The 27,369-nt window shown below is 45.9% G+C and overlaps 1 protein-coding gene across 2 annotated transcripts in view; it reads left to right on the top strand.

The window, feature by feature from the left end:
* The first annotated feature begins 995 nt into the window (after nucleotides 1–995).
* Nucleotides 996–27,369, top strand: part of KPNB1 (karyopherin subunit beta 1) — a 40,534-nt gene continuing 14,160 nt past the window's right edge. Inside the window, exons 1-11 of one of the 2 annotated variants that reach the window (XM_089774019.1) lie at nucleotides 996–1,177; nucleotides 1,295–1,353; nucleotides 4,985–5,167; nucleotides 11,149–11,349; nucleotides 13,532–13,684; nucleotides 15,965–16,024; nucleotides 16,367–16,456; nucleotides 18,513–18,623; nucleotides 21,986–22,087; nucleotides 24,504–24,728; nucleotides 25,282–25,473. In XM_089774019.1, the coding sequence (XP_089630145.1) occupies nucleotides 1,138–1,177; nucleotides 1,295–1,353; nucleotides 4,985–5,167; nucleotides 11,149–11,349; nucleotides 13,532–13,684; nucleotides 15,965–16,024; nucleotides 16,367–16,456; nucleotides 18,513–18,623; nucleotides 21,986–22,087; nucleotides 24,504–24,728; nucleotides 25,282–25,473 (1,416 nt within the window). In that variant the 5' untranslated portion in view covers nucleotides 996–1,137. The remainder of the gene's footprint in view (nucleotides 1,178–1,294; nucleotides 1,354–4,984; nucleotides 5,168–11,148; nucleotides 11,350–13,531; nucleotides 13,685–15,964; nucleotides 16,025–16,366; nucleotides 16,457–18,512; nucleotides 18,624–21,985; nucleotides 22,088–24,503; nucleotides 24,729–25,281; nucleotides 25,474–27,369) is intronic. The other variant, XM_075911408.2, reaches the window with a different exon arrangement.

Raw genomic sequence — 27,369 nt, 5'->3', positions numbered from 1 at the left:
GCAGCTTCTGCCCCTCAGGGCAGGGTCCACCCTCTTCTGCCCCCTCCTCCCCAGCGACTCCTGGCCGCATCCCCCCTCCAGCCCTGCTGGGTCCCACCTCCCTCCTCCTCCCCTAGCAGCTCCTGGTCCCTCTGGGCCCCCCCCCAACGGCCCCTTCTTGCCCCCCCACAATGGCTGCTGAGGACCCAGTGGGCCAGCGGCCCTTGGGGGTGGGGCCAAGGAAGGTAAGGCCCAGTGGGGCCCCCAGCAGCCCCTGGACCCTCCTCAGCCCCCCTCCCCCAACGGCCCCTGGCCCCACTGGGCCCATCCTCAGCCCCCCCCCCCAACGGCCCCTGGCCCTACTGGTCCCTCCTCAGCCCCCCCCCCCAACGGCCCCTCCTCAGCCCCCCCCAACGGCCCCTGGCCCTACTGGTCCCTCCTCAGCCCCCCCCCCCCCCCCTCCCCCAACGGCCCCTCCTCAGCCCCCCTCCCCCAACGGCCCCTGGCCCCACTGGGCCCATCCTCAGCCCCCCCCCCCAACGGCCCCTGGCCCTACTGGTCCCTCCTCAGCCCCCCCCCCCAACGGCCCCTCCTCAGCCCCCCCCAACGGCCCCTGGCCCTACTGGTCCCTCCTCAGCCCCCCTCCCCCAACGGCCCCTCCTCAGCCCCCCTCCCCCAACGGCCCCTGGCCCTACTGGGCCCCTCCCCCTCAGAACCTTCTGCTTGCGGCCCCTCCATCCGCTTCCCTGGGCCGCCCTCGCCCAGCCCGGCCAATGGGCGGCCCGCTCCGCCGGCTCAGCCAATGGCCGCGCGCGCGCCCCGGCCCCCAATGAGCGCCGAGCGTGAGGGCCGCCGCCAGCCAATGAGAGCGTGCGGCGTCCGCGGCGCGAGCCCGGCTCTGGCCCTCTCCCTCCGCCCGCGCGGCTGGCTCGGGCCCGCCCCTTCCTTTTTCTCTTTTCCCTCCTTCCCCCCCTCCCTTCCCGCTCCGCCTCGTCGGTGTGTGTGTGTGCGCGCGCACACGCGCGCGCGCTCTCCCGTCCCCCCCCCCTTTTGCCGCGCGGCCCTTTCTCCCTCCGCCGCCGGCGCCCGCCACAGCCCGGAGCCGCCGCCCGCCCCGGGGGCCCCCCCGCGCCGCAGGAGCCGCCCCGCGCCGCCGCCATGGAGCTCATCACCATCCTGGAGAAGACGGTCTCGCCGGGTGAGGGCCGGCACGTGGGGGGGGAAGGCTGAGGGGAGGCCGGGCCGGGGGGGGAGGGGCGGAGCGGGGGGGGGGGCCCCACGGCGGGGACTGACTCCGGCTCCCGCTTCCCCGCAGACCGCTCGGAGCTGGAGGCGGCGCAGAAGTTCCTGGAGCAGGCGGCGATCGAGAACCTGGTGAGCGGCCCGCGGGCCGGGCGGGCGGCAGCGGGGTGTCCCCCCCCCCCGATATCCCATCCCCCCCTCCCCCCCTCGCGGGCAGGGAGCGCCCCGCCCTGCCCCGCGCAGGCCGAACCGCCATCGAGGGCGCAGCCCAACTTGCCAGCGCCCAGCCGGGGCGGCGGCCGGCCAATGGCGGCGCGCCCGCGAGCCGCGCGGGCCAATGGGAGCGCGGAGCCGGGGGTGGGGGGAGGGTAGGCTGCGCCGCGCTGCGTGTGCTGCGCTGGGGCCTGCGGGCCATGTGGGGAGCGCGGGCCGGGGGGGGGGCTGGGACACCCCCTAGCGCCCTCCAGCGCCATAGGGCCCCGCTCCCCCCCATGCGGAGCCTGCTCCTTCACCCCCCCCTTGCATCACGTGCCTCCCATGCTGGTCCTTCTCTGCCTGCCCCCCTAGGCCTTTCCCCTTCCCCTTCCCCACTGGGCCAGGCCCATCTGGTTCCCTCGGGCCGGGCCTTCGATTCTTGCATCCTGTTCCCCTTTCATTGCTGGGCCCTTGGTTCTTGCACCCTGTTCAGATCCCGCTCCCCTTTCCCCCTGAAACAGCCCTCTGCTCTCTTCTGAAGGGGGCGCTTCTCCCCTCCTTCCCACCTCCGTCTCTGACCCAGAGGTAAGAAGCCAGAAGGTGAAGGGGTCACCCGGGTTGGGACCCCTGTCTACTGTCCTGGGTGGAGTTAGAACAGATTTAGAATAGGTTTCAGGCAGGGGTGGGGAACCTCATGTCTTGGGGCCAGATTCAGTCCCAAGCTTTCCTGGATCTGGCCACTGAGGCTTAGGGCTCCCTCTCCCCCTAGTATCGGGGAGTCTGCAATGGTGCTCCAGCCCCTGTGGGGCTGGAACACACACAATCTACTAGCCTGGGCTTTCCAAGGCTCTGCTATGTGTGGAGAATGTTGAGAGTGACTTTCTTCTCATTGGGGGGGGCACATCAATGAGGGGTGTGGATTTTCGTTAGGTTTTTTTTTCTTCTCACTTGTGTGCGGCCCTTGACCAAAAAAAGGTTCCCCACCCCTGGGAGAAAGGAAAGGGTGGGGGCTACTTTGTTCCAGGGGAAAAGGGTACTCAATCTACAAATGGCACACTCCCATTAGCATGTTGTGTGTAGCATGTCTTAGCATCCTACACACCTATTAAACTCAAGGGAGGATTGTGCAGAAAAGTTAAAAATACTTTCTACCGTTAGCATATGTTTGCCTAATTAAGGTACAACGTTACAACTATTACACTAAAAAAAGGTGTAAGGGCCTGATTCCTAGCCTTGTTACTCTACTCATCCTTGAGGCAATCTCTGGTTCTTTTGGGTGATTAAATATGGGAGAATTATTGCATTCCTGTTTGCTACTGTAAAGATTGTCACTGACTTGACTGAGTATACATCTACACTGCAACACTATTTCGAAATAAACTAGTGCTATTCCAAAATGACTTGGTCCGCATCTACACAGCAGGCAGTTATTTTGAAATAATATCAAAATACTGTCAAGCTAGAGGACTTTTTACTCTGAATCCTGTAACCCTCATTGTACTAGGAGTAAGGGAAGTCAGAGGAAGGGTGCTCTGTTTTGAAATAAGTACTGTGTAGATGCTCCTAATTTCAAAATAAGATATGCAATTGATGTAAGTCAGTTTGCGTCGCTTATTTCGAGTTAAGCCTGGCAGTGTAGATGCACCCTGATGAATGGGAGGTAAAAGTTGAATATTTTTCAGCCACCCTTCTACATTTCCTCTTCACCAGCATTAATGCAAGCTGTGCAGCTTTTTGATACATAATTTAATGTTAAAGGTTTGTGAAACCTTCTGGCAATCAGAGTCGTTAACAATTGGGCTTATAGTTTCATGTTCATTCCAGTTCTGTGGCTAGCTGTTTAATGAATCATAGCCCACCACTGAAACATTGGGATATGTTGAGGAATCCTTTGGTTTAGCTGATTAAACTGTCTGAGGCTGGTTGGTTTTGCTGAATCTTGTTGCAATGCTTCTGTGTGTGTGGAAGCCATGAGAACATGTACACTAAGTTTGGGTTTGGGTCTGCAGTTTAGAAGAATTAAATTCTAAATTAGAATTGTGAGTTCAGGCCTAGAATGAATAAAGCTGCTGTTGCTAGTTTAAACAAACAAAAATACCCTGATCATTTAAGGGAGGCAGGCAGGTGAGAGAATAAAGAACTGATGGCTTTTGGCTACTCGCATTTATAGTGTATTTTCCTAGCGTAATCTTCATCAGATATATAGCATTTTGGGAGTTGAGCCCACTGTTTCCCTTCAAGGGATGTGTCCTTGCAACACTATCACTTTCTATTCCAAAACCATCTTTCCTGAAAGCTTTCCCCACCTTTAATTTAATCCAGCCTTATAAAATTTTGTCTTGAGCGTGAATGCATTTTTGATCAATAAATAAAATCAGCTTTTTCATTATCCTAAAAGGTAGAGAAGTAGATTTTTGTGCCTAGGGCCTTGCATTTGTCAGGATATTTTTGCAAGGCTGATTTAGCTTTGAATGGGGGGTTTAAACTGTATATTTGTTTACTAACTCTGCACTTTGGGTGTTAAAACAGGTAATTTGATAGCTTTATTAACTTTTTTGGTGAGATTTTTGGACCATAGAGAACACAAGTTCTTTTGCCTGCACTGTCTGCTTAAAATTATTGCTAGCAACTTTAAGTAGTCTTTCTTAGGCTCTGGTTTCTAATAGAAAATTTTTTATTGACTGAGTGCAGTTGCATCAACTTAAAAAATTGGTTAAATCCTATTCTAAATCAGGCAAAATAATTTCAGGAAGACTTGTTTCCACCATGTCTGAATCAACTTTTATATGAGTTAATACTGAAACCAGAGTAACTGCACTGAAAAACATACTTTCTTAATGGTGACAACACTTTGGTCAGCCTTGGCACAGGAGCATCTCTAGTGGAGCTTTTTCTCCATACCACACAAAGCAAAAATAGAGCTGTCAAATTGCAAATTGTCTGAATCCCAAGGAATTTTTTACTAGTCAGTACTAAAACCAAACCATACAAATGCTGGTATTGATACATACATGAAATAGACCTGCATAAATAATACCTTTGTTGGGGCGGGAAATATTTTTGATATACACAAACCACCTGGTTTCAGCTTTAAAAAGCATTAATTCCAATATGAAACTGGCCTTGGAGAAAATATTTATTACATGTGGTTTTAAAATTCCTGTTAATTTTAAATACCCAATCTGGGTTGATACAGGCCTTGGAGTAAGACCTGAGTGCTTTATTTAAAGGAATATTTTAAACAGACAGTGGGATCATGGAAGGTAACTGTTGGATTTTTTCAGATTACTTGAGGCACTCAAAGTCAACATCTAGTTACGTTGCTTTCCAGCAGTTCTAATTAGGAGCTTAACGTCCGTAATCTTGGGATAAAACAGTCATTGTACAGTAGCAGCAGTATGCTGTTGGTCAGATACAGTACCAACTGTCCCAAAGAATGTTTTCTTTTTTGATTAGGTAAAAGTTTAATTCTCTTTAGTTAGAAAAACCTAATGGCTCAGACTTTTAAGAGTAGATTAAAGAAGTATGTGTGTGTCCATTGATAATCATGTGTTCTTCTCCTGACCAGCCCACTTTCCTTGTGGAACTGTCCAGAGTGCTAGCAAATCCAGGGAACAGCCAAGTTGCCAGAGTTGCAGCTGGTTTACAGATCAAGAACTCTTTGACATCTAAGGATCCAGATGTCAAGGCCCAATACCAACAGAGATGGCTTGCAATCGATGCCAATGCTCGCAGGGAAGTCAAGAATTATGTAAGTAACTTCTGAGGATTCGATTTGTGTCCATTCACTTGCAAACAATTTATCCCCTTTCTTATAATGGGACTGAATAATGAACAGTTGTTCTATTTTTCACTGTTTGAAATATCTTTTTGTTGCTTGCTTTGCTATTATGGAACAATGAACCTCATTTGTACTTGTGTCAATACTTCATGTTGCTGTAGTACCTTTAATCTGATGAGCTGTTTCATAAGCATTAAATGGCAGAACACACCTGAGAGAGCTGAAGGATAGGAGAAGGCACAAATGCAACTGCCTCTGGTGTAGAATATAACCCTTTTAAAAAAATTTATATCAAGCTGAGGCTTAGGGTTTTGTTGCTTGCTTTCAGGGGTTCTCAAACTGTAACGTGTACCCCTAGGGAGGTATACAAGACATGGCTGGGGTATAGTTCCTCTCCCCTGGAGAGCTGTGCAGTAGCACTTGTGTGGCAAGCATATGCTCCGGCGGCCAGGGCCAGCTGAGATGGCGTGGTGAGGGAGCTGCTAGGGCAGGAGGCCAGGACTTGCTGTGGTAGGAGGTGGCCTACTCCCGGTGGCTGAGGCCGCCATGTGGCGGGGGAGTTGGGGCCTATTCTGGCAGCTGGGCTGGGAACGGGACTTGCCGCATGGCCAGGGAACATGGGGGTTCAGCTCTGGCATCCAGGAACATGTGTGTTAATAAATTGGGTGCCATGGTGGCACACATCCAAACCAGCACCCATGACATCAATATTGGCGCACAAACCAAAACTCACTCCGCTCATGGTTAGAGAATCTTAGAGGGAACACTGTTTTGGGGGTATGTGAGAGAAATTGTGTAAGGGTGGGCTTTATTTATTATTTATTGTATTTTCATAAGCAGCTACTCAAAGGTACCTTTAAAAGTCTATTGGAATTTTTTATATAAAGTAAGGTGGATAATTTATCTCAAGATGTTCAATGACAACCCATGCTAATGTACATAGCCCTCACCTCCAGTAACTGTACACCACAGGCTCATTTCTTCAGCAGTTGTCCAGCCTAATGACTTCAGAACTTAGGGTTTTTTTTCCAGTTGTACATGTCGCTTTATAGCCATATCGCCACGTAACAGTGAAATACGGCCAGATGGCTAGAAAACAGGTAGTGAGTTACCCAGATTTCAGGTGCTGAAAGATTATCTGAGCTTTGTACACATGTGCACTGTCAGAGGAGATGGCAAGCATGTTTAGCTGTGCTATCAAATAGTAAGAGTGAAAAGACGTAATGCTAGCCTGAAAATAGCGGCTTTCCAATGGATAAATGCTATGTTCTTTGATAACAATAGGTCATGCGCTCTCAACCAGGGATTCCTTTATGCTGGTTATATTTTTGACTTTTAAAGATGCGCACTTGGATCTGTGTGGAACTACATGGTGTGTACATTCTGGGTGCAAATGGACCACCCCTCATTCTGCATACACATTCAAAGACACCCAGACAAATGATCAATTATGATAGAAATTATGTGATGATTAACTCTTTTCAGTTACTGCTTCAGATGGGGGAGAAAAGGGTCATGGTGTTTTGACAATCTGTGACAGGAAATTTAGTAGTTTTTGTTAACAATATGATGACAAATAACAGATCCCAGTTTAGGAGCTGCCATGTTGTATGTGAAAGAGAACTCATCAGTTTAACTTGCCTTTGACACTGTCCCTTGAAAGAATTAAAATAATCCTTTACTCATGGTCATTGGATCATATGCTCAAGGGATCAACTGAGACAACTTTTTGGTTTTATTGCTAATGACTAGCTTTTTCTCATTTGCACTACTCTTCTTCCTGTTTGGAATTTAAGTGGGAATTATGACAGATATGGCGATTTCCCACAATATTTTTGAATGATTGAATTAAGCCTTTAAATAGTATCAGAGGGGTAGCCGTGTTAGTCTGAATCTGCAAAAGCGACGAGGAGTCCTGTGGCACCTTATAGACTAACTGAAGTGTAGGATCATAAGCTTTCGTGGGCAAAGACCCACTTCGTCACATGCATCTGACGAAGTGGGTCTTTGCCCATGAAAGCTTATGCTCCTACACTTCAGTTAGTCTATAAGGTGCCGCAGGACTCCTCGTCCCTTTAAATAGCTTTGTAAATTAAATAGCATTGTATTATGAATGAAAAGTGCATGCATTATTGTGAGATTCTATGTAACGTTTCTGGGGAGGAGACTTGTCTACTGTAAAATCTGGGAATTGTTGCAAGCTATTTTAAACGATATGCAAGATAAGGATCTTGGAACAAACTGAATTGAATGGATTTCCTAGGAGATATACCAGGTTCGGGTGGGGCCGGGATGAATGCAAGTTCTCACCTCCAGATCCAAACTTTTGAAGCTTCAACCTGAGGAGATAACCCTTGTTTGACTGATCCCACGTTCATGGTCTCTAAAGATCAAAGACTTGAGTTGTATTTTAAAAAAAAAAAGTTTGACAAGTCAGTGTGTTCTGGCTCTGGTCTAAAAGCTGGTATAAACTTGTACTTGGGGGGAGGGAGAGGCGGAGGAGACCTTTGATAGGATTTCAAGGGCCGATTGCTAGAGCCATTGGTGGGATGGGGGAGAATACGTTTCTGGTAAGCCTATTAGCATGCATGTAGGCTTTTATTGTTTTTAATATATTTTCTCTGTAACGTTCACTTTAAGAATATAAATATAGGGGAGTGCTTAGAAAGAGCTATGTGGCATAGAGATGTAAGCGACTAGTCGACTACATTGAGTAGTGACTCGGCTAGTTGCTTCCCCACCCCTTATTGCCTGTATCAGAGGCAGCAAGGGGTTGGGGAGCAGGAACCGGTGCTGGGGGAAGCCAGTTTAAAAGCTGGTTCCTCCCAGCCCCACCTCAGCGGGGGGCAGGGGAGGCAGCAGCATAGTAGGGGACCAGGTGCGAGCTGGGAATCCGCTCTCCCGGCTCACGCCTGGTTTCCCCCGCTGCACTTCAGCCTTTTAAATGTATTAAGAGCCACCAGGCTCTTAATACATTTAAAAGGCAGAGCTGCAGTGAGGTTAGCAATCAGGTTTGGGAACTAACCCTGCTGCAGCTCTGCAATTTTCCCTCTTATTGACTAGTCAATAGAAATTCCATCGATTAGACGATTAGTTGATTAAATACAATTTAACAGTCCTAATGTGGTAACATAAAACCGGGCAGTTAAAAAGCCTTTGAAGAGAAAGCAGCATGCAGATGCTGACCAATTAGGGCAGACTGGTTTGCTGGGAAAGTCACAATTTAGACAGAAGAACTCCCCCCATGGAGAAACACTCATCAGAACCTAATTTCTCAATCCGGGAAGTGCTAGATGGGAGACCGGAACCTAACAGGATGCCCTTGCTGGAATTCAGGTGCAGTTGACATAAATTGTCTTGGGACTTTATTGACAAATTACACCAACCATTTCACATTAGGCCACTAATTATCAACCAGTAATACCAGTCTCTTTCTCATCCAAAAATCACTGCCACATTTGGCTCCTACTGGTATTGCAAATGCCAAAGATTGAATGGCCATGGAAGCTTTCCCCTCACTCCTAAAGGTTAGAGCAGCTGTTCCCAACCTTTTCCAGATGGGGACCCATTTTGACAATTCAGGAAGACGTGGTGACCCAAGGCAATTAAATAACGGGGGGAGAGAGAGGGCAGAGCCACCTGGGGAGACACTTGGCGACTCTTCTGAAATGTAATGGCGACCCATATTTGGGTCTCCACTCATAGGTTGGGAATCCCTGGGTTAGAGCAGGGCTACTCGACTTTGGAAGCCCCGGAGGCCACAATGACACTCACAGCACATGCCAAGGGCAGCAACTTAAGTGTGGTTGCATGTACATGCAAATAGCTTCTTTCACATTGACAGGCATGAATACAAAGATTCAGGCAATGCTACACAACACACAGGCCCCACTTAAGTCAGTTCTGCTGATATTAATAAAATGCAACATTTACCCAATTTCCACCCATTCGACAGCACTTTGAATGAGCAATGACAGTCCAGGAATTTAACTACTAAAACGCATCTCAACAGAAGACCATGATTATATTGACTCCTTTTTTGTTTTGGCTCCCACCCGCAGGCCGCGTGTTGAGCCCCTGCGTAAACTCAAGCCACAACGCGGGCTGCAAACAAACGGGTTGCGGGCTGTGTTGAGTAGCCCTGCAATAGAGTGAGGTAGTTTGGGAGAACTTGCAATGCCACATGGTGCTGTACCTACCATATGGATACATGGAATGGCAGAGTACCCTGAAATTACTAAAATTCTTTTAAAATGGAAGCTACTTGCTGAAGTGGGGTCTACTAAATGTTTTGCTCTAAGTGACTAGAAAGACTGTTCAGCATGTCAACCAGTTAGAATACACAGAAAGATCACAATTTGTACCACCGTACTCAACCAGAAGCAGGTCAGTGCTTTCTCTTGGGGCAGTTTGACTTACCGGTTTCCTTTCAGAGATTCTGACTATAATAGACATAACAAAATGTTATTCCGCACCACTCAAAGATCATCTTCTCATAAGTTGTCCAGTTATATTTTTGATTTGGAGCACCATTGATCCAGGATTTGTTATTTTTATTTTTCACAAACAGTGAATACAAAGAGGTAAATGTCTCTCAACATGTATACGTTTACCAAGTGCTGCGTGTTTCATGGGATTAGCTAAAACTTATACAGTTATGTAACTTTACAACTCATTGAATCTGCAAGACCCGGCAATGCAGAATCAGAGAGGCATAACATGTTAGTGAGAAAATTTTAAAAAATGTATATACTCAGGCCAAAAAAAGGGGTGGAGGGCGGGAAGTAGGAGCAGAAAAGAGAGAGTTGGAATGGAAGTTTAGCATTGTTTCAGCTATCTCAGCATTCTTTGCCCAACTGTGTCTAAAAATGGGGTTCAGATTACTTCAGATAAATGTCATTCTTTAAGTTGAATAGCTTTCCTTTCTTTTGCTGGTAAACTTTCTGGTTTATAATCTTATAGCAGTCAAAGGGGAATTGTTCCCTTCATGGTTCGTATATGTAGTTCATTATTGTTAGCACCCTACCAACTTGATGGCCATGAAAAATGCATCACGGACCATGAAATCTGGTCTTTGTGTGCGTCTACTCTAAACAGACTTCACAGGGGAGACCAGCATTTCTCAAATTGGGGATCCTGACCCAAACAGGAGTTGTGGGAGTTTGCAGGGTTGCCACCCTTACTTCTGTACTACCTTCAGAACTGGGCAGTCCGAGTGTGGCAGGTGCTGACTGAGGGCCCAACTCTGTCGGAAGCCATGCAGAAGTTAGGGTGGCAATACTGTAACGTGCCATCCATGCCCATGTGCTGCTGCTGGCAACAGTTCTGCCTTCAGAGTTGGGATACCAGCCAGCACTCTCCAGCTGCCCAGCTCTGAAGGCAGGATCTCCACCGACAGCAGTGCTGAAATCAGGGTAGCAGTTTTGCAACTCGCCACAACTTGCAGGCCCCCTGCAGTTACAACACTGAAATTTCAGATTTAAATGGCTGAAATAATGAAATTTATTATTTTAAAAATCTTCTGACCATGAAACTGACCAGAGTGAACCAGGAATTTGGTAGGGCCCTAATCGTTGTATATGGGCATCCTTCACCGAATATGATGGGTGTATTAGAAATGGGTATGTAATAATCCAGACAAGTCCTGCTGCTTGGAGTGAGTAAACCCCAACCAGGTCATTATATGGGCCAACACACGTCAGATGCTGGGGTTAAGTACTTGTCTGTAGAAGAAAAAGGAGAAAATTGATCTGTTTCAATCTGTGTTTGAGTAAAAATAAAATGGACCAGTTAACTTGTGCTAGTTAAATTTAACTAGACCTTCTCCACCCCCATCAAGGAGAGACTTTAGATTTGTCTTGCTATGTTGGGCCACTGATAGCAAATGATGAATGTGCAGACTAATGAAATTGATTTGGAAAAGTCTGACTCAACTGCTGTTTTCTCCCCAGGTTTTGCAGACATTGGGTACAGAAACATACAGACCCAGCTCAGCCTCACAGTGCGTGGCGGGCATTGCCTGTGCCGAGATTCCCATGAACCAGTGGCCTGAACTCATTCCTCAGCTGGTAGCTAATGTTACAAATCAGCACAGCACTGAGCACATGAAAGAATCCACGTTGGAGGCAATTGGTTACATCTGTCAGGATATTGTAAGTGCCTCTCTTGCATATGTGCTATGCACTGTCCTCTTTCTTCACCCTTTCTGCTGCTGAAACTTGTGTTCTCTAAACAGCTATTCCCAATCAACTGCAATGCACCTTCTAGGCTGACTTGTAGCCTGCACGGAGGATGTCTGTACTAAGAGTTAGGCAGCAGCAGGATTCCCTCCAAAGGCCTAAAGAATGGCACCTGAAGAAAGAATTGACCTGGTTTTGCGACACAAATCCAGGTCATCTTTAGTAAAGTGCAGATTTCATTCTGTGAGGATGGGTTCCATTTTAAGAACCCAGGTGACTGTCTTGTTGAGTAAAATGATCACAGCTAGGTGGCGAATGCTTACCGAGGTTTTCTCCGGGGACTCAAAAGTTTAAATTATTTCATTGCATCATGGGCTAAACTCCAGGTATCTGTATATAGATTATCAAAAATATTTTGCTCTATGCAGCACCTTCCAGCCAAGGACCCTAAATAGTAGCTTTAACTTTTATAGACAACTTGTTTTTAGTATCAAGCTGTGTTGTGCTTAGGACAAGTGGCTGATCTGAACTGCACTTAAAAACCCTGTGTTCTGGAATAAGGCTGAAAACCAAAACTGGCTTTTTCTGTGTTAAGGGGCATTGAATGGTTGTTTTGTCTCTTCTTATGCTTTGCAAAGAGTACAGACATGCTCCTTTGGATGTACACAGTGCAGTGCATCTGGTTCATAAGAGCCAGAGATGTTCATAAAGGCAGCGGTCAGGCACGTTTTCTGCACGATGATGGCTTTCACAAGAAAGCAGGAGGTCTGTTTCCGCTTTTCAGCCTATGGTCAAACATCTTGTTGGTCCACACATAATAGGATAAACATGTTTTTACCCTTCTGCTGCTGCTGCTCATATAGCAAGTGGGATATTTTAGATGGTGTCGCTTTTACAGGAGAAAGGAAGGAATATTGGAATCAAAGTTTGGGAAGCTTCCATGGTAGATGGAGAGGTCTGAAGAACGTGTAAGGACTGCAGAAGGAGGGCCCCTCCTTGAAGAGGAGAGAGAGAGGGAGCAGGCAGAAAGGGAAGCCTCATAGGGTAAAGTGAAGAACAATATCAGAAGTGTCAGTCAGAACAGGGAGAGGAAGAAAACAGCAAAATAAGGCAGCCGGAGAGACCAGAAGAGAAACAGATTTTGAAAGCCACATGACAAGATAAGTGTGCCTCTCGCTGCACTGAGTGTCTGAAGGGTTTGAATTGCTGCCTGACTGATTTGAATTGAAAACTAAAACTTTTTCAGTAATAAGTTCTGGGGCAAGTAAACAGGGGTGTGTGTGTGGGGCGGGGGAGAAATAGTAAAATGACAAGGCGATTCCAAAGTTGCAATCACTGCTGCTGGAATGGGGGGCTGCAGGTCAACCATTGTCCGTTACAAATACACCCAGGATTTCTAAGTGCATGTCAGCCGTTTGTCTGGAAGCAAATAATGAAGTGTCACTAATCCATAGTGGATTTTTGTTTGTCCTGGGTTGCTGAACAGAATTATTCCTAAAATGAATTTTTCCTTTTGCTTTCCTTAGTATTGTGCCTCAATGTGATATTGATAAATCCTGGTAGTATAGTTAAGGGATCCATAGGAGCTTGCATTCCAGAGATTCCTTTTGTCCGGTGATGGTGGTGGTGGTCTGTATTCATCCTTTAGTCCCCCCCAGTCCTGAATGATTAACTGCTGCTGCTATTTTTGGTAATAGCTGTCCTTCCTTGCTATTGATTGTTGCAAGAGCCTCTAGCATTATAGCTAATAGGGGCCTATAAGAGGCAGAGTGGTAAGAGTATGGCCACTGATCTATGCCGCTGTGCTCAAATGATAATAGAGTGGAAATGGGCAGTTGTCTGACCTCACTGTAACATTGCCCAGGCAGGCAGTGTGAGCCTTGTTGACTTGAAGCAATGGTACTAATTAACACTTGTGATTGAAACGCTGACCCTGTTTGTTATGCACTGCCTGGGAGTCACAATGAAGAGTTAAGTGGCTCATATCTGACTCATGGTGTTTCGAATGAACAATCGGTCTTTTGGCCTCAAAGGACCTGAATTTCCGCTGGCTGTAGTATTCATTGCCAGACTGTGTGGAACAGGGACAACTTGATACATAGATGTTGTCTGCAAGCCATCAGATAACTTCACCGCTATTTATTCCTCGTTTCAGGACCCGGAGCAGCTTCAGGACAAATCCAATGAGATTCTCACAGCCATTATCCAAGGGATGCGAAAAGAAGAGCCCAGTAACAATGTGAAGCTAGCAGCTACTAATGCACTCTTGAACTCTTTGGAATTCACCAAAGCAAACTTTGACAAAGAGGTGAGTAAAGGAAGCAACAGAACTCCGTGTGCAAAAGGCAAGGAGCGAATCCATGGTCTGTGATGAGAAATCATGCACCACGCTGAAGTTTGCTTGATGCATAATTCCATTATAGCTGAGACTTGGATTCATGTCTAAGATTTAAAAGTTCTAAAGATTGCTATCTTTAGGGATGTTAAAGGGTTAACTGGTTACCCAGGAATAGGCAGCTTGGCCAGGCATGCCGCAGGCGGGAGTCCAGTTAAACATAACATCTACCTCTGTGGTCACCGACCAGTCCATCGGGATCTACTGGTAGATCTTGGAGCCTCTGCTAGGTGATCTTGACTGGTTTGTCCAAGAGGCTGTCAACTGCAGCTCCCCCTCGCCCCGCTGCTGTGCACCTCCCTTAGCCTGGGAGCTGTTTCCCTCTCCCACCCTGTATTCTGCCTCCACTGAATGTGGGGGTGAGGGGCACAACAGGATTTGGGATGGAGAGAGTTTGCTGGCTGCTTTTGAGAGTGGTGCAGGGCCAGCACAGGAGTGAGCCTACCTTTAGCCTCACTGCACTACCACACCTGTGGTAGTCAGTGTCTAGCGGAAGCCTGCATCCTGAATCCCTGTCATGGTCATGTACTCCCTCCTGCACCCAGCCCCTGCCCCAGGCTCCGTTCAAAGCCCTTCTCACACTCCAAATCCCTTAGCCCAAGACCAAAGCCTGGACCCCAACCCTCTGCCCCTGTCTTATGAAAGGGAGGGAGAATGGAGGAGGGCGGGAGGATGGAGTGAGCAGGGACAGGGCCTTTCAGAAGGGGCACGAAGGAGATGAGACACAGGTATTTGAGTTTGGGGTAGATCCTGGATTGCACTTAAATTCAAAAAGTGATCTCATCCTTTAAAAGGTTTGAGACCACTGATCTAACTGGTAAACTTTTAAAATGGGATTTTACATCCCTAGCTATAATGTAGATTGTAGAAATACTGTGGATGTGTTTGGAGAAGACCTAATAAAATGAAAAGGAATCATCTCTGACCTTTTTTTTGGGGGGGGGAACCCTAAATATGAAACGGTCTTAGGGTTTAGCCTGTTAGAAAGACTGTGTCCTAATCAAACTCTTCTCTCTGGAGTGTAGCTGTAACAGCCAAAGGGCAAATCTACACTCCAGAATTCAGTTATCCTAAGTTACGTTGATATGCTGCCACTGCAGTTGCTTTTGCATGTCCACACTACGCTCCTTGTGTTGGCGGTGCATGTCCTCACCAGGAGCGCTTGCACCAATTTAACTGCCCCGGGGTGGAGCATTGTGGGATAGTGTCTGAAGGGCAGCAACAGAGTGTCTATGTTGACACTTTTGACCTAACTACATTGACCAAAGCTCTACACGTCTCACCCAGCTGGAGTTAAGTTGGGGCAGGAGCTGAGTTACATTGGTGATAGCTACATTCTAGTGTAGACACTTAGGTTGTTGTAAAATGCCTTACATTGATCTAACTCTCTAGCATAGATCAGGCTAAGGGTGGATCAGCACTTTTTTAATGGTGTGGCAGCAATCTAGTTTTGACTCTGCCTCTGAAGTTGAGTAAGGAGGGTAGGGAATTTAAAATGGGGACCTCTGGCCCTCTGAGTTCAGTACCTCCCTCATGCTCTTACCATAGAGATTTTATGGAAGATGGAACTCATAATTAAATTTTTATCTTGGATGCTCTGAATAAAAATCTTTCCCTAGTCAGCCTTTCAGTTGTCTGTTTTTAATTGGGGCCTTGAAGTTTGATGAGCTAGTTGAGGGTAATCTGTTCAGATTGCATTTGTAGTGGACTTCTGCCCTCTACATGGGCCTGGGAGTAGTAAATAGAACGTTAAATTATTGTATTCCTTATCTTTTTATAACACTTCCCAAAAAAATTAGTGTCCTAGTTCAACTGGGTTTTGTCATCTTTTGTAATAATTGCTGAAATTAATCTAGGAAACAACAATAGCTTTTTATTTAAAAAAAAAAGACTGATTTGCCCTTGTGCTGTGCCCATTTTTGTCTGATTAGAGCAATGTGCCTATTTGCATGTGACATTCAAATTTGGCATTCACAGTTGCAGTGGGCTGCTTATCACTTGAAAGTAATTATGAAAACACTGTCTGAGTGGCTTGCTTGTATGCTGCCTAGCTCTTGTAGCAATGTAATGTCGAGGGCAATAACTCTGAAGGGATCAGGTGCTTGCTGAGTCAAAGAATTAAAATGCAATCCCATAGGAAGGTTTTTAAAACCTTTTGCATGATGCACTTATAATTCTTTATTTCTTTTGCAGTCTGAAAGGCACTTTATTATGCAAGTAGTCTGTGAAGCAACGCAGTGTCCAGATACAAGAGTAAGTGACGATAGAATGTCTTGAACTGTTTGTCGCTGCACTGTCCAGTGACTGCTAGAATTTTAAATGTTCTATTTAGCAAAATAGTGCTACATAAATAAGTACATCAGCTCTTTTAGTGGGGCTGGGGAGTAATTTTAATCGCTAATCACATTGATTTTTGCTTCCCTTTGTTTTAGTTCTGCTGTTTGTGTTAGACTACAGATGTGCTAATATTGAGTATTAGTTGCTGAAAAATAGGCTTGTGACAGTTGCAACTCGAGTACTATTTTTCTTGTAGCTTCTTGATGTGCTCAGAGAAATGTCACATCACATCTGTTGACCTGCTTCCTTCCATGACAGGTACGAGTGGCTGCCTTACAGAACTTGGTGAAGATAATGTCCCTGTATTATCAGTATATGGAGACATACATGGGTCCTGCTCTTTTTGCCGTGAGTACTGTAGATCAGCAATGAACTAATAGCTTAACTCCAGGGTGCTGGTGCTTTGTAAACAAAAGGACAGGAACCAAGAAAATTGCTGCTCTGTCTCTGCTACTCCAACCCCTGTACTGCAAAAGCTGGAGAGGGAAGGGATGGCCTTCTACTTCATGTTTCTCCACATCCCCCAGTCTGCAATGGGGGGCATCTTTCCTTGTTAGAGTGGGTTAGGACCACTTGTGCAATAGCCATATTTTGCACTTATAATGGTTTTCCTCCACAGAGAATGAATCCTTGTATGGCCATCCTCTCCTGCAATGATAGCTGTTTAATTATATCCTAGTGTTGTGGTCACATTTTTACAGATTGAGTTAGATTTCTTTGGCAGAGCTGGGAATAGAGCCCAGAATTCCTGGTTCTTGGTCCGCCTGCTTTAATGCCAAGATTAAGTACGGCAAAGAGATTATTAAATCTGAACATCAAAGCATCTCGCCTCTTCACAGCAATAGTTGTCGGTTATGTTCATAGTGCCTTTTATGTGTGTGAAATGGATTGAAAAATAATAAATCCCAAGCATAGATAATCTAAGAAACACTCCTGGAAATTTCTTAAGTTTGTCCCATCTGTTTACCAGGATTGGATTTCTGCTTGTTTGTTTAAAGTAGGAATTCAGTGCCACACTGTGTGATGCGGAAATACGTTTTTGTCCCTTCCACACTGGAATTTTGTTTCCCATTTCTTCTATATGGCGGCTGTTACTTGAGGATGGCTCGGCACCTAGCTGTTAAATACTGCAGATTCACAAATCACCCAGCAGTGCTGTAGTCCCAGGAGACCACACCTGGTCCTTTTTGTTTCTTGTTTTTACAGACTTAGGGCACTAAATGCTGAGTCTAAATATAAATATGATCTGCTGTCTGCCTGGTTACGGCTGCATTTTAGTGGATTTTAACTTTCACAGGAATGGCTGCTTCTCGTTTTAATTTCTATAGGACTTCTCTTCCTGAACAATTGCAGAGCATTCCAAGGTGTTTGCTTACAGTCCAGCTATAATGCAGCTATCTCTGGGACAGAGAACTGCAGCTAACTATCATAGAGCATTACATAGTAATGATGGGGGAAACTTTTTTAAACTGAGTCATAGAATCTTTAATATCCAGCCGCGGCCCCTTGATTTCCAATTAGTCTCACTTAAAGAATCACACATAGATAGAACTATATTTTGAAGGGACAGTGTAAGACCACATTAATTTCAGATAAATAATGGAATACGCAATTGACACACATCTCCAATGTCTCCAGATTTTTCCATGTCCTAGTTTGCCTCCTCCCATCCCAAACGACCCTCTTCTGTACCACTAAGCCTCAGCAATAACTTCATGAGCAAGACCTCCGAAATGTGTTTAAAAAACAAAACAAACAAAAAACACACCAGCAGGTCCCTGTACACAAATTTCTAACAGTATTGTCTCTGCCTTCTCTAGCTTTTTGGTAAGGTCTCCCTCCACATGCCTTTATTCCAATGAAATCCATGTAACCAATGATTGGAGTTGCATTGCTGTTAGAGCGTGGTACTGAATACCTGTATTTAAGAAGCGTGCATGAACAATTAACTGCTGTTCTGCAGCCCTTAAAGAATATTATCCCTATTGCTCGGTCATATTCCTGAAGCGAGGAGGTTTGTTTAGCAACTGGTTTACACTGGGAACTTGTATTGGCATGGCTGTCTCACCAACATGTAGGTTTTTCACACCCCTGAAAGTTGTTGCTAGATAGACCTCGCCCTCGGTATAGACAGTTGCTAGTTCAGCAAAAGCAATCTTCTGTTGACCTTACCTACTGCCTCTGGGGGAGGTAGATTATCTCTATGCCAATGGGGGAACCTCTCCTGCTGGCTTAGGTAGTGTCTATGCTGTAGTGTAAGTGTTGACAAGCCCCAAGAAAAGAGTTCTTTTCATTTACCTCCAGTGTCAGGAAGTCTGCGCCCATGTACCATGCTGCCATATGTTGAGGTAGAATAACTTTTGCTAAACTACCCTCTCTTTCTCTCCCTGTCATGTTTCTGAAGATCACAATTGAAGCAATGAAAAGCGACATTGATGAGGTGGCTCTGCAAGGAATAGAATTCTGGTCAAATGTCTGCGATGAGGAAATGGATCTGGCTATTGAAGCATCTGAGGTGAGCTTGGAATTGGTGGCTGTGGGGATCCGTGTTAGGTGAGTAAAGCTGGTAGCATGGTTTCAAAACGTTGAAAAGCAGGGACAGAACCAGGCCTGGAAGCTTCTTTGTTCTTCCAAGGTGCCCTTTTTTAAATGAGAGCTGGTTCTGAACCCCTTGTGTAGCAGTCCTGGGTCCATGATGAGAGATCATGCACCACTCTGAGTATTAAGTGATGCATATCTGTTACAGAAGCTGAGACTTGTGGCTGCATGGAATACAAGGCATTATGCTGGCTTCTTCCAGTTCGGGTTGCTGACTTTATGAAGAGCTGTTTAGTAGCAAAATTTCTTCCCTGGCTAGATTTGTGATTGTCAAGAGCTTACAAACAACCTTTTGTATTTGCAAGTATCTTGTGTGTGTTTAGCGGCAGTATAAGCTTTTTCTCCGCTCGTTGTTTTTGGCCAATAACGTGCTCTGATCTTAGGATCATAGAGTTGGAAGAGACCTCAGGAGGTTGAGTCCAACCCGCTGCTGAAAGCATGCTACCCAAATATTTTTGGGTTTGAGTGCCATGGAAATACTTACTACAGAAGCTGTGTAATAGAAATCCCTGTAAGTTGCTTTCCTAAATTCTCAAAATTAGTATCCATCAGGCTGAAATTCTCCAGCGTGTGGCTCTCTTCAGGTAACATTTTTGGGAAAGCCGGAGCAAAATGCTTCAGCCCTTCAGAGATGGGAATAGAACAGATCTTAAGAATTTTTTGGCCCGTATGGCTGGGAATTGAAATTTAACAGGGATGAAGAGATGTCTTTGAATATTCTGATTAAATTTAGGTTATGATTTGGTTATTTGAAAAAGCATTTGGGCATGATTTTTAGCACTTTAAGACAAGCAAGATCCCATAAGTCAGAGAATACTAGAACTGAAAGGGACCTCGAGAGATCATCCCCTGCCCACATGGCAGGACCAAGCACAGTCTGTGTCATCCCTGACAGGTATCTTGTCTAACCTGTTCTTTAAAATCTCCAGTGATGGAGATTCCACAACCCCCCTAGGCAATTTATTTCCAGTATTTAACTATCCTGTTAGGAAGTTTTTTTTCTCCTGATTTCCAACCTAACCCTCCCTTGCTGCAGTTTAAGCCCGTTGCTTCTTGTCCTATCCTCTGAGGCCAGGGAGAACAATTTTCCCCCCTCCTCCCTGTAACATCCTTTTAGATACTTGAAAACCGCTATCATGTTCCCCCCTCAGTCTTCTTTTTTCTAAATTAAACAAGCCCAATTCCTTCACCCTTGCCTCATAACTCATGTTCTCTAGACCTTTAATAATTTTGGTTGCTCTTCTCTGGACCTTCTCTTATTTCTCCACATCTTTCTTGAAATATGGCCCCCAGAACTGGAGACAGTACTCGTCCAATTGAGGCCTAATCAGCGCAGAGAAGAGCGGAAGAATGACTTCTCAGGTCTTGCTCACAACGCTCCTATTAATGCAGCCCAGAATCATGTTTGCTTTTTTTGCGACAGTGTCACACTGTTGACTCAGATTTAGTTTGTGGTCCACTGTGACCCCTAGATCCCTTTCTGCTGGACACCTTCCTAGACCGTCACTTCCCATTCTGTGAACATGTGGATGATATAGCTGCATAGTGAAAACATGCACTCGTTTGCACTTGGCATTGAACTATGTGCATAAAGCTCTCACCACCTTGGAAAACTTCAAGCTCTTTCCTCATTAAGGCTCATTAGCGTCCTTCCTTAGACCTTGATTTGAACAGGGCCACATGAGTGGTGTTTTTTTGGGTTGAGTTTTCCTAGATCTGTTAATAATAATGAACATAAGAACAGTCATACTGGATCTAGCCCAGTGTCCTGTCTTCCAGCAGTGGCCAATACCAGATGCCCCAGAGGGATTGAACAGAACAGGGAATCATCAAGTGATCCCTCCTCTGTCGCCCATTTCCAGCCCCTGATAAACGGAGGCTAGGGACACCATTCCTACTCATCCTGGCTAATAGCCATAGATGGACCTATCCTCCATTAATTTATCTAGTTCTTTTTTGAACCCTGTTAAAGTCCTAGCCTTCACCATATCCTCTGGCGAGGAGTTCCACAGGTTGACTGCACTGCGTAAACAAAAACATCCTTGGGTTTGTTTTTAAATCTGCTGCCTATTAATTTCATTTGGTGACCTCTAATCTTACGTTATGGGAACAAGTAAATAACTTTTCCTCATTCACTTTTTCCACACCAGTCATGATTTAATAGACTTCTATCATATCCCCCCTTGTTCTCCTCTTTTCAAAGCTGAAAAGTCCCCGTTTTTTAATCTCTTTTCATATGGGACCCGTTCCAAACCCCCTAATGTTTTTTGTTGCCCTTTTCTGAACCTTTTCCAATTCCCGTATATTTTTTTTGAGATTAGGCGACCACATCTGTATGCAGTATTCCAGATGTTGGTGTACCATGGTTTTATATAGAGGCAATAAAATATTCTCTTATCCCCTTTTTAATGATTCCTAACATTGTTTACTTTTTTGACTGCTGCTGCACACGGAGTGAATGTTTTCAGAGAGCTGTCCACAATAACTTGAAGATCTCTCTTGAGTAGTTGTTGCTAAATTAGTCCCTATCGTTTTGTATGTGAAGTTGGAATTACTTTTTCCACTGTGCATTACTTTACATTTACCAAAATAAAATTTAATTTGCCTTTTTGTTGCCTAATCACTGCATAATAATTTCTGCACCATGAGCCAGTGACATCACTTACATGTTCTGGGGTCTAGTGTTACCGGCACCAGTATTTTACCCCTAGAAATAGTTTGAGGATTATTCTTGCAGTGTGCGCAATTCATGAGATTTATGGTTTGGTTATAAGAAGCAATTGGCTAAAATAACAGTAGCTCATGTTCTTTAGAGTGGGTGGGTTGAAAAGGAAAATGGAGTCATCGTCGTCATGCAAATCCTTTCTTTCCAAGAACTAGTAGTTTAAACTTCCTTCTTAAAAAGGAACTAAATGCATTTTTCTGCTGAGTGCCCAAAATTGCCACAGTAAAGGAGCCATGAGCAAGGAGAGAAATCTGATCTGTATGCTAACTACCCTTCGGGGGCTTTTAGTAATTGTTTAATTTGCATAAATATTTGCCGTTTGTCTTAAGCGTGTCTGTGCAATGTGGGGAGTGGCAGCAGGCACCTGTGGAATAGCAAACTGAACATGTGTATCAAACTTTTCATTAGAATAGAATTCAAGGGGTCCTTCTGGGAAAAGACTTCCAGCTTTTGCTGGTGCTCTTAAAGTATATTGCGTCGCGCTAATTCCGTTGGATTGTTTTCAGAAGTGTCTGTGCTGCCTCTGAGATCTGTTTTGCAACCTTCCTTTCTAGGCGGCAGAGCAAGGAAGGCCTCCAGAGCACACTAGCAAATTTTATGCTAAGGGAGCACTACAGTATCTGGTCCCAATTCTCACACAGACACTAACTAAACAGGTAAGTTGCAGATTCCTTACGATTTGTGTTGTCTGTGCACGCCAAGAACATTACATTGATAGCACCAGCCTTCAGTGACGCACGCGATGGCTGGTAGGCTCAGTCCAGCTGTACCATAGAATGTTCAATAAGGTGGTCCCCGTTCGTTGAATTGATATTCTATTTTCATAGATGATTCTCTAATGCAGTGTTTCCCAGTGGTGCTCCACGGAACCCTGGGGTTCTGTGAAGTGAAAGTAAGGATTCCGCGAGAACTCAATCGCCCTTCCACCCCCTTCCTTTTAAAGAGACAGGGAGGAGCCAGCACGCAAAGATGGCAGCTTATTTTCTGGTTTCCTGCTGGCTTTCAGACACCTCCCCTCCCCAGCTGCCAGTCTACGTTTCCAAAGCCCGCTCGGGACGTGCGTGTCTGCATTTTGGCCCCCAGGTCTCCCTGGTCCACTCCCTTGTGTGTGTGTGCGTGTGTGCGCGCGGCTTTTTTTGTTTTTTAAACAAATTCCTCCTCCCCCTCTCCACCAGCTGTTAGGGGTTCCTCAAAATTCTTCCACATTTACAAGGGTTCCGTGGCTAAATAAAATTGGGAAACACTGCTCTAATGAACTGGGACCGGAAGATCCTTTAGGCTCCCCCTACAGCTATTGGTAAAGGCATGCTTGTTCTGAACCCCTCATGCAGCAGCCCATGGTCTATGATGAGAGATCATGCACCACTCTGATTGAATGATGCATTATTTGTGCAAACTGAGACTTGAGGCTGCAATGGATGCAATTGCTAGTTCCAGCCACTTCAGGTAGTTTCATTATTGTACAGCATTTCTGTAAGGCAGGTTTCCCTTTCTGATTACTGTACTGCGGGGGCTTGATAGGTTATGAGTCTGCAGTATCATTTAGCATGAAGTCTTTGGTGTTTGTGAGATTAATTACAGAACATAATTAGAACCCTGTATTATGGTATTTTAATCTTAAATTCTGTCTTAGTACCACATTTTCTTGTTTTTTATGAGGACTTCTAAGAGGCTAATTTAGACTGGAACCGAGTACAAATTAAACCTAATAAAATCACTTGCTATAGCAAGTCTAGTTAACATGATGATAAATAAGTTAATAAATCCATGTAGCATTAGATTCGTTTGCTTTCTCCAGTTTGACACTAGAAAATGTCTGTAATTTTTAATGGCTGTTCTATTTGAGACTGAGAATGCAGAGTTCAGTCGCAGGAAAATGTACGTGATCGTTCAACAACCAGTCAGAAAACATAAGACAACCTCAGATGTGCCCCTTCAGAGGAGTTAGGTCAACAGCAGGCACCTCAGCTGTGGGCAGATGCTACCTAGCTAACCTATTCCAGCTTGGATGGAGCCACTTTTTCCAAGGCTAAGCCTGGGTCAAAGGAGACCTAAAATCTCAGACCCTGGGAAAGAGGGCTGTTGGGTGGGCTTCAAGAGGCTGCCAAAGGTCTCAGTGAACTGTCACAAAGAAAGAGATGCTTTGGGCATGCTGCTTCTTGATAGAGATACAGTTAACTGGGCAAAAGAGAACTCACAGAGGTGTTAATACCATGCATGTTGGCCTTGTATTGTGCTTACAGGTTGATCTAAATGGTGAAAGAGTATCACTTTGTTTTGAAGATGTTCTTCACTGTGTACTTGTGTTCTCATGGGCTCCTGCAGGGAAACTCTAGCAGGACTCAAAACAGAGTTGGATTGACGTTGTTAACATGATCCGGAACCAGGGTGATTGGACCACCCTGGGGCTATGTCTACACTCGCGGCTTCTTGCGCAAGTAATATGCAAAGGAGGCTAAGCATGGAATATCGCCGAGCCTCATTTGCATGCCTAATGAGCCACCATTTTTTTTCAGAAGAGGCTCTTGCGCAAGAAGGAGCGTCTACATTGCCCCTTCTTGCGCAAGAAAAACCCTCTTGCACAACGCCGTTCTTCCTGAAAAGTAATAGGTGTAACGGCGTTGCGCAAGAGGGTTTTTCTTGTGCAAGAAGGGGCAGTGTAGACACTCCTTGCGCAAGAGCCTCTTCTGAAAAAAATGGTGGCTCATTAGGTATGCAAATGAGGCTTGGCGATATTCCATGCTTAGCCTCATTTGCATATTACTTGCGCAAGAAGCCGCGCGTGTAGATATAGCCTGGGTGATTGGACCATGTGGTTGCACCCAGAGTAAAGTGTAGGAAGCCTGGCTGATCTAAAGCGGGGCATTCATGAGAGAAGAAAAGAGATCTAGGATAATAGACATTTGCTTTTTAGGTCCGTAGTGTAGACTGAATTTGTGTCAAAACACAACCTGTTCACGTTCCGTGCCCTCAGAGCCAGCCAGATAAGCGTGTCTGCAGTGCTAGAAGCCAAGTTCTGTTGGGCAAAGGGTATTTGTGCCCAGAGTGACCTGCGTGCGGTTTTCTTTGCAGGATGAAAATGACGACGATGATGACTGGAATCCCTGCAAAGCAGCTGGGGTCTGCCTCATGCTTCTGGCAACCTGCTGTGAAGATGACATTGTTCCGCACGTGCTGCCCTTCATTAAAGAACACATTAAGAACCCAGACTGGCGATACCGAGACGCAGCTGTCATGGCTTTTGGGTGCATTTTGGAAGGCCCAGAGCCCAATCAGCTCAAACCACTAGTTATTCAGGTCAGGCCAAGATTTTCTTGGGGCGGGAGTTGGCTTGTTTGGGCAAAAATATTTGACGTAGGCAGCATTTAAAGTAGCTAAACTAAGGACGGAGGTCAGAGAGCTTGGTTGTGTGTAACCCTTCCGTTTTGCTCAGAGGCAGGCATTTACATGCATTTGGCAAATTTTTGCACTCAGTTGCAGTAGCTGTCCTTAGAGCTGGAACACCTGTTTGTGCAGCACATGGAAAACATTCCACCCCCTTAACCCTGTGTATATTAACTCTGTCATACAAAGTGTAGGATTTGAGAATTGAAACTTGTAGGATTCAGTGCTTCTGGCCTTGTCCCTAGGAAATACTTTACTTCCTGGGCCTTTTTTACTTCCTGGGCCGCCTTTGCATCCAAAGATCTTTTAAATGAACCCAAACCTGTGGCTTCTTGCTCCAGGGCCCCATTAATTGGTAGATCCTGGAAGAAATACTCTTAAGAGGATATACTACAGGCTTTCTGGCAGCCCACAAGGGAATTTCATCTGACTGGGACTTGTGACTAACTGTGTGGTTCTGTTCCAGGCCATGCCCACGCTAATAGAACTAATGAAAGACCCTAGCGTGGTGGTTCGAGATACGACTGCCTGGACTGTGGGCAGGATCTGCGAGTTGCTGCCTGAAGCTGCCATTAATGACATTTACCTCGCCCCGCTGCTGCAGTGTCTCATCGAAGGCCTGAGTGCTGAGCCCAGAGTGGCTTCCAATGTGTGCTGGGTAAGGCCGGCCTCCCCCGCTGCGCAACAGGATGGGCCGGGTGCCTGTCCACGGGGGCGGCGTTGAAAGATTTATGCATCCGTTCTTGGGAGCCCACATCCTATGTAACACGGGGAGGTTCCGCAGCCTGCGGGGTAGTCACTCACCTACTGTGACGAGATGACGGATTAGTTCAGCCACCAAAGAATCCCCGTATTGGCACAGACCTCAGGTCTGTAGTGCCGCACTGTGGTGGGACGGGGAAAGGAAGGAAGCTGATGGGGCGTGCAGGGGGGAGAGCTAATTGGAAAGATGCTGAGGAAGGAAGCGAGCATGTACAGTTGTCTTCAGTTTGAAAACGTGGAGGTGGCTTCTCTTTCCCTACAAAGCTGTAGCAGGGCTTGGCATCTATACGAGTGATCCTCAGATGACTCACCCTCTTTTGTGTCCTCTAGCTTCCCTCCTGGGCTAGCTAGGGCTGCTCATTCAGTAGAGGGAAAGACAAGATGTTTTCTCTCCCTATCAGCTGAGCACATGAGACCCATCTCATTGCCCTGCATATGTCCAAGTTGTGCTGCCTGTTGCCAAATCACTGGGCTGGCGTGGCACATTCAGCTCAACCTTTTTCCTACGGCATGTAATGTTAGGCAGCCTATCGGAACAAACAGGTAGCTTCATCACAAGGAGAGACTTGCCTCCTGCCTTGTGACCAATGAACTACTTCCGCTAAACTTCGGAGTCCTGTTATGTCCCAGCAGAGATGAGAGAAGAATCCAGTGTTACAAGCTGTAGGTTTTAAAATCTTAATTTTCCTTTGTATGTTTTCTCCACTGGACCCAGGAGTTTAGCGGCTTCTGGTCATCCAAGAGCTCTCCCTGATCCCGTTGATCCTGGCAAAAGCTCATCTTATTGGGGCTTTTTTTTTTTTTCTCTGAAGACATAAATGAGTTTCCATTTTGCAAATTGAAGTGGAAATCAAAGGTTTTCACCTTTTCATCTGTTCAGTGTGTCAATCCTCTAAGGCAGCTGCAGTCACTGCCTAGCTCTGCAGCGGGGAGTGTTAGCCAGACTAAATCATGTCTATACTGCACTTCTCTTAAAACTTTTGTCACTTGGGTGTGGATTAAAACCATGCCCCGGAGCAACAAAAGTTTTAATGATGAAAAGTGCAGGTGTGGGCTTTATGGACCGGAGATACTCTCCTGGCAACAAAGCTACTGTCCCTCATTTGGGGTGGTTTTATTTGTCGCTGGGAAAGCTCTCTCCAGGCTAAAAAAGGAAGCTGTGTGACACACCTTGTAGCAGTGCCATTGTAAGGTATGCAGTGTAATTGCCCTTAATTAACAGGTGTCAGTTTGTGCTGATTACCATTCATATCCCTATTAGCTACTCTATGCTAACTGGTAAGAATCACCCCTACCAGGTGACGCTTACTAGTTAAGCGGTAGGGGTTGGAGCAGCTCCCAGCCTGCAGGGGCTGTTCCAGTCTGGGGGGGCCCCGCCAGGGGCAGGGTGCACTCCAGCCCACTCCCATTTAAGTGATTAAATGGTTAAACATAAAGTTTAACTCGATTTAAATGGGATTTTACATTCCACATGCTTAAGGCTGTCTGCCTTTAAAGGCAAGGTTGTTAGTACAGATTTGCTACCAGGCGTTGAGAGCACATCTTGTATTCCAGCTAGACAAGACCTCAGGTTTCATTATTGCTTTGAAACTTCATTACTGATATGCCAAACAGAGCTTCTTGTGCTGGGGCAGCCCTGGAAAGTGAAGTCACTAGTCCTGCACTTGGCCTTCTTTTTGGATAACTTTGGTTCCTAGTGTTGGTGAATGGGCTTCCTGCCCCTCTCTTTCTAATGGACTATAAGCAATGGCAAGTTTTCTTCCTGCTGGTCAGCTTGTTTCCTATTGTGAAC

This window comes from Pelodiscus sinensis, chromosome 29, assembly GCF_052426305.1.
Source record: "Pelodiscus sinensis isolate ZL-2025 chromosome 29, ASM5242630v1, whole genome shotgun sequence".
Lineage (NCBI taxonomy): Eukaryota > Metazoa > Chordata > Testudines > Trionychidae > Pelodiscus > Pelodiscus sinensis.
This window is presented reverse-complemented; position numbering and strand designations above follow the sequence as displayed.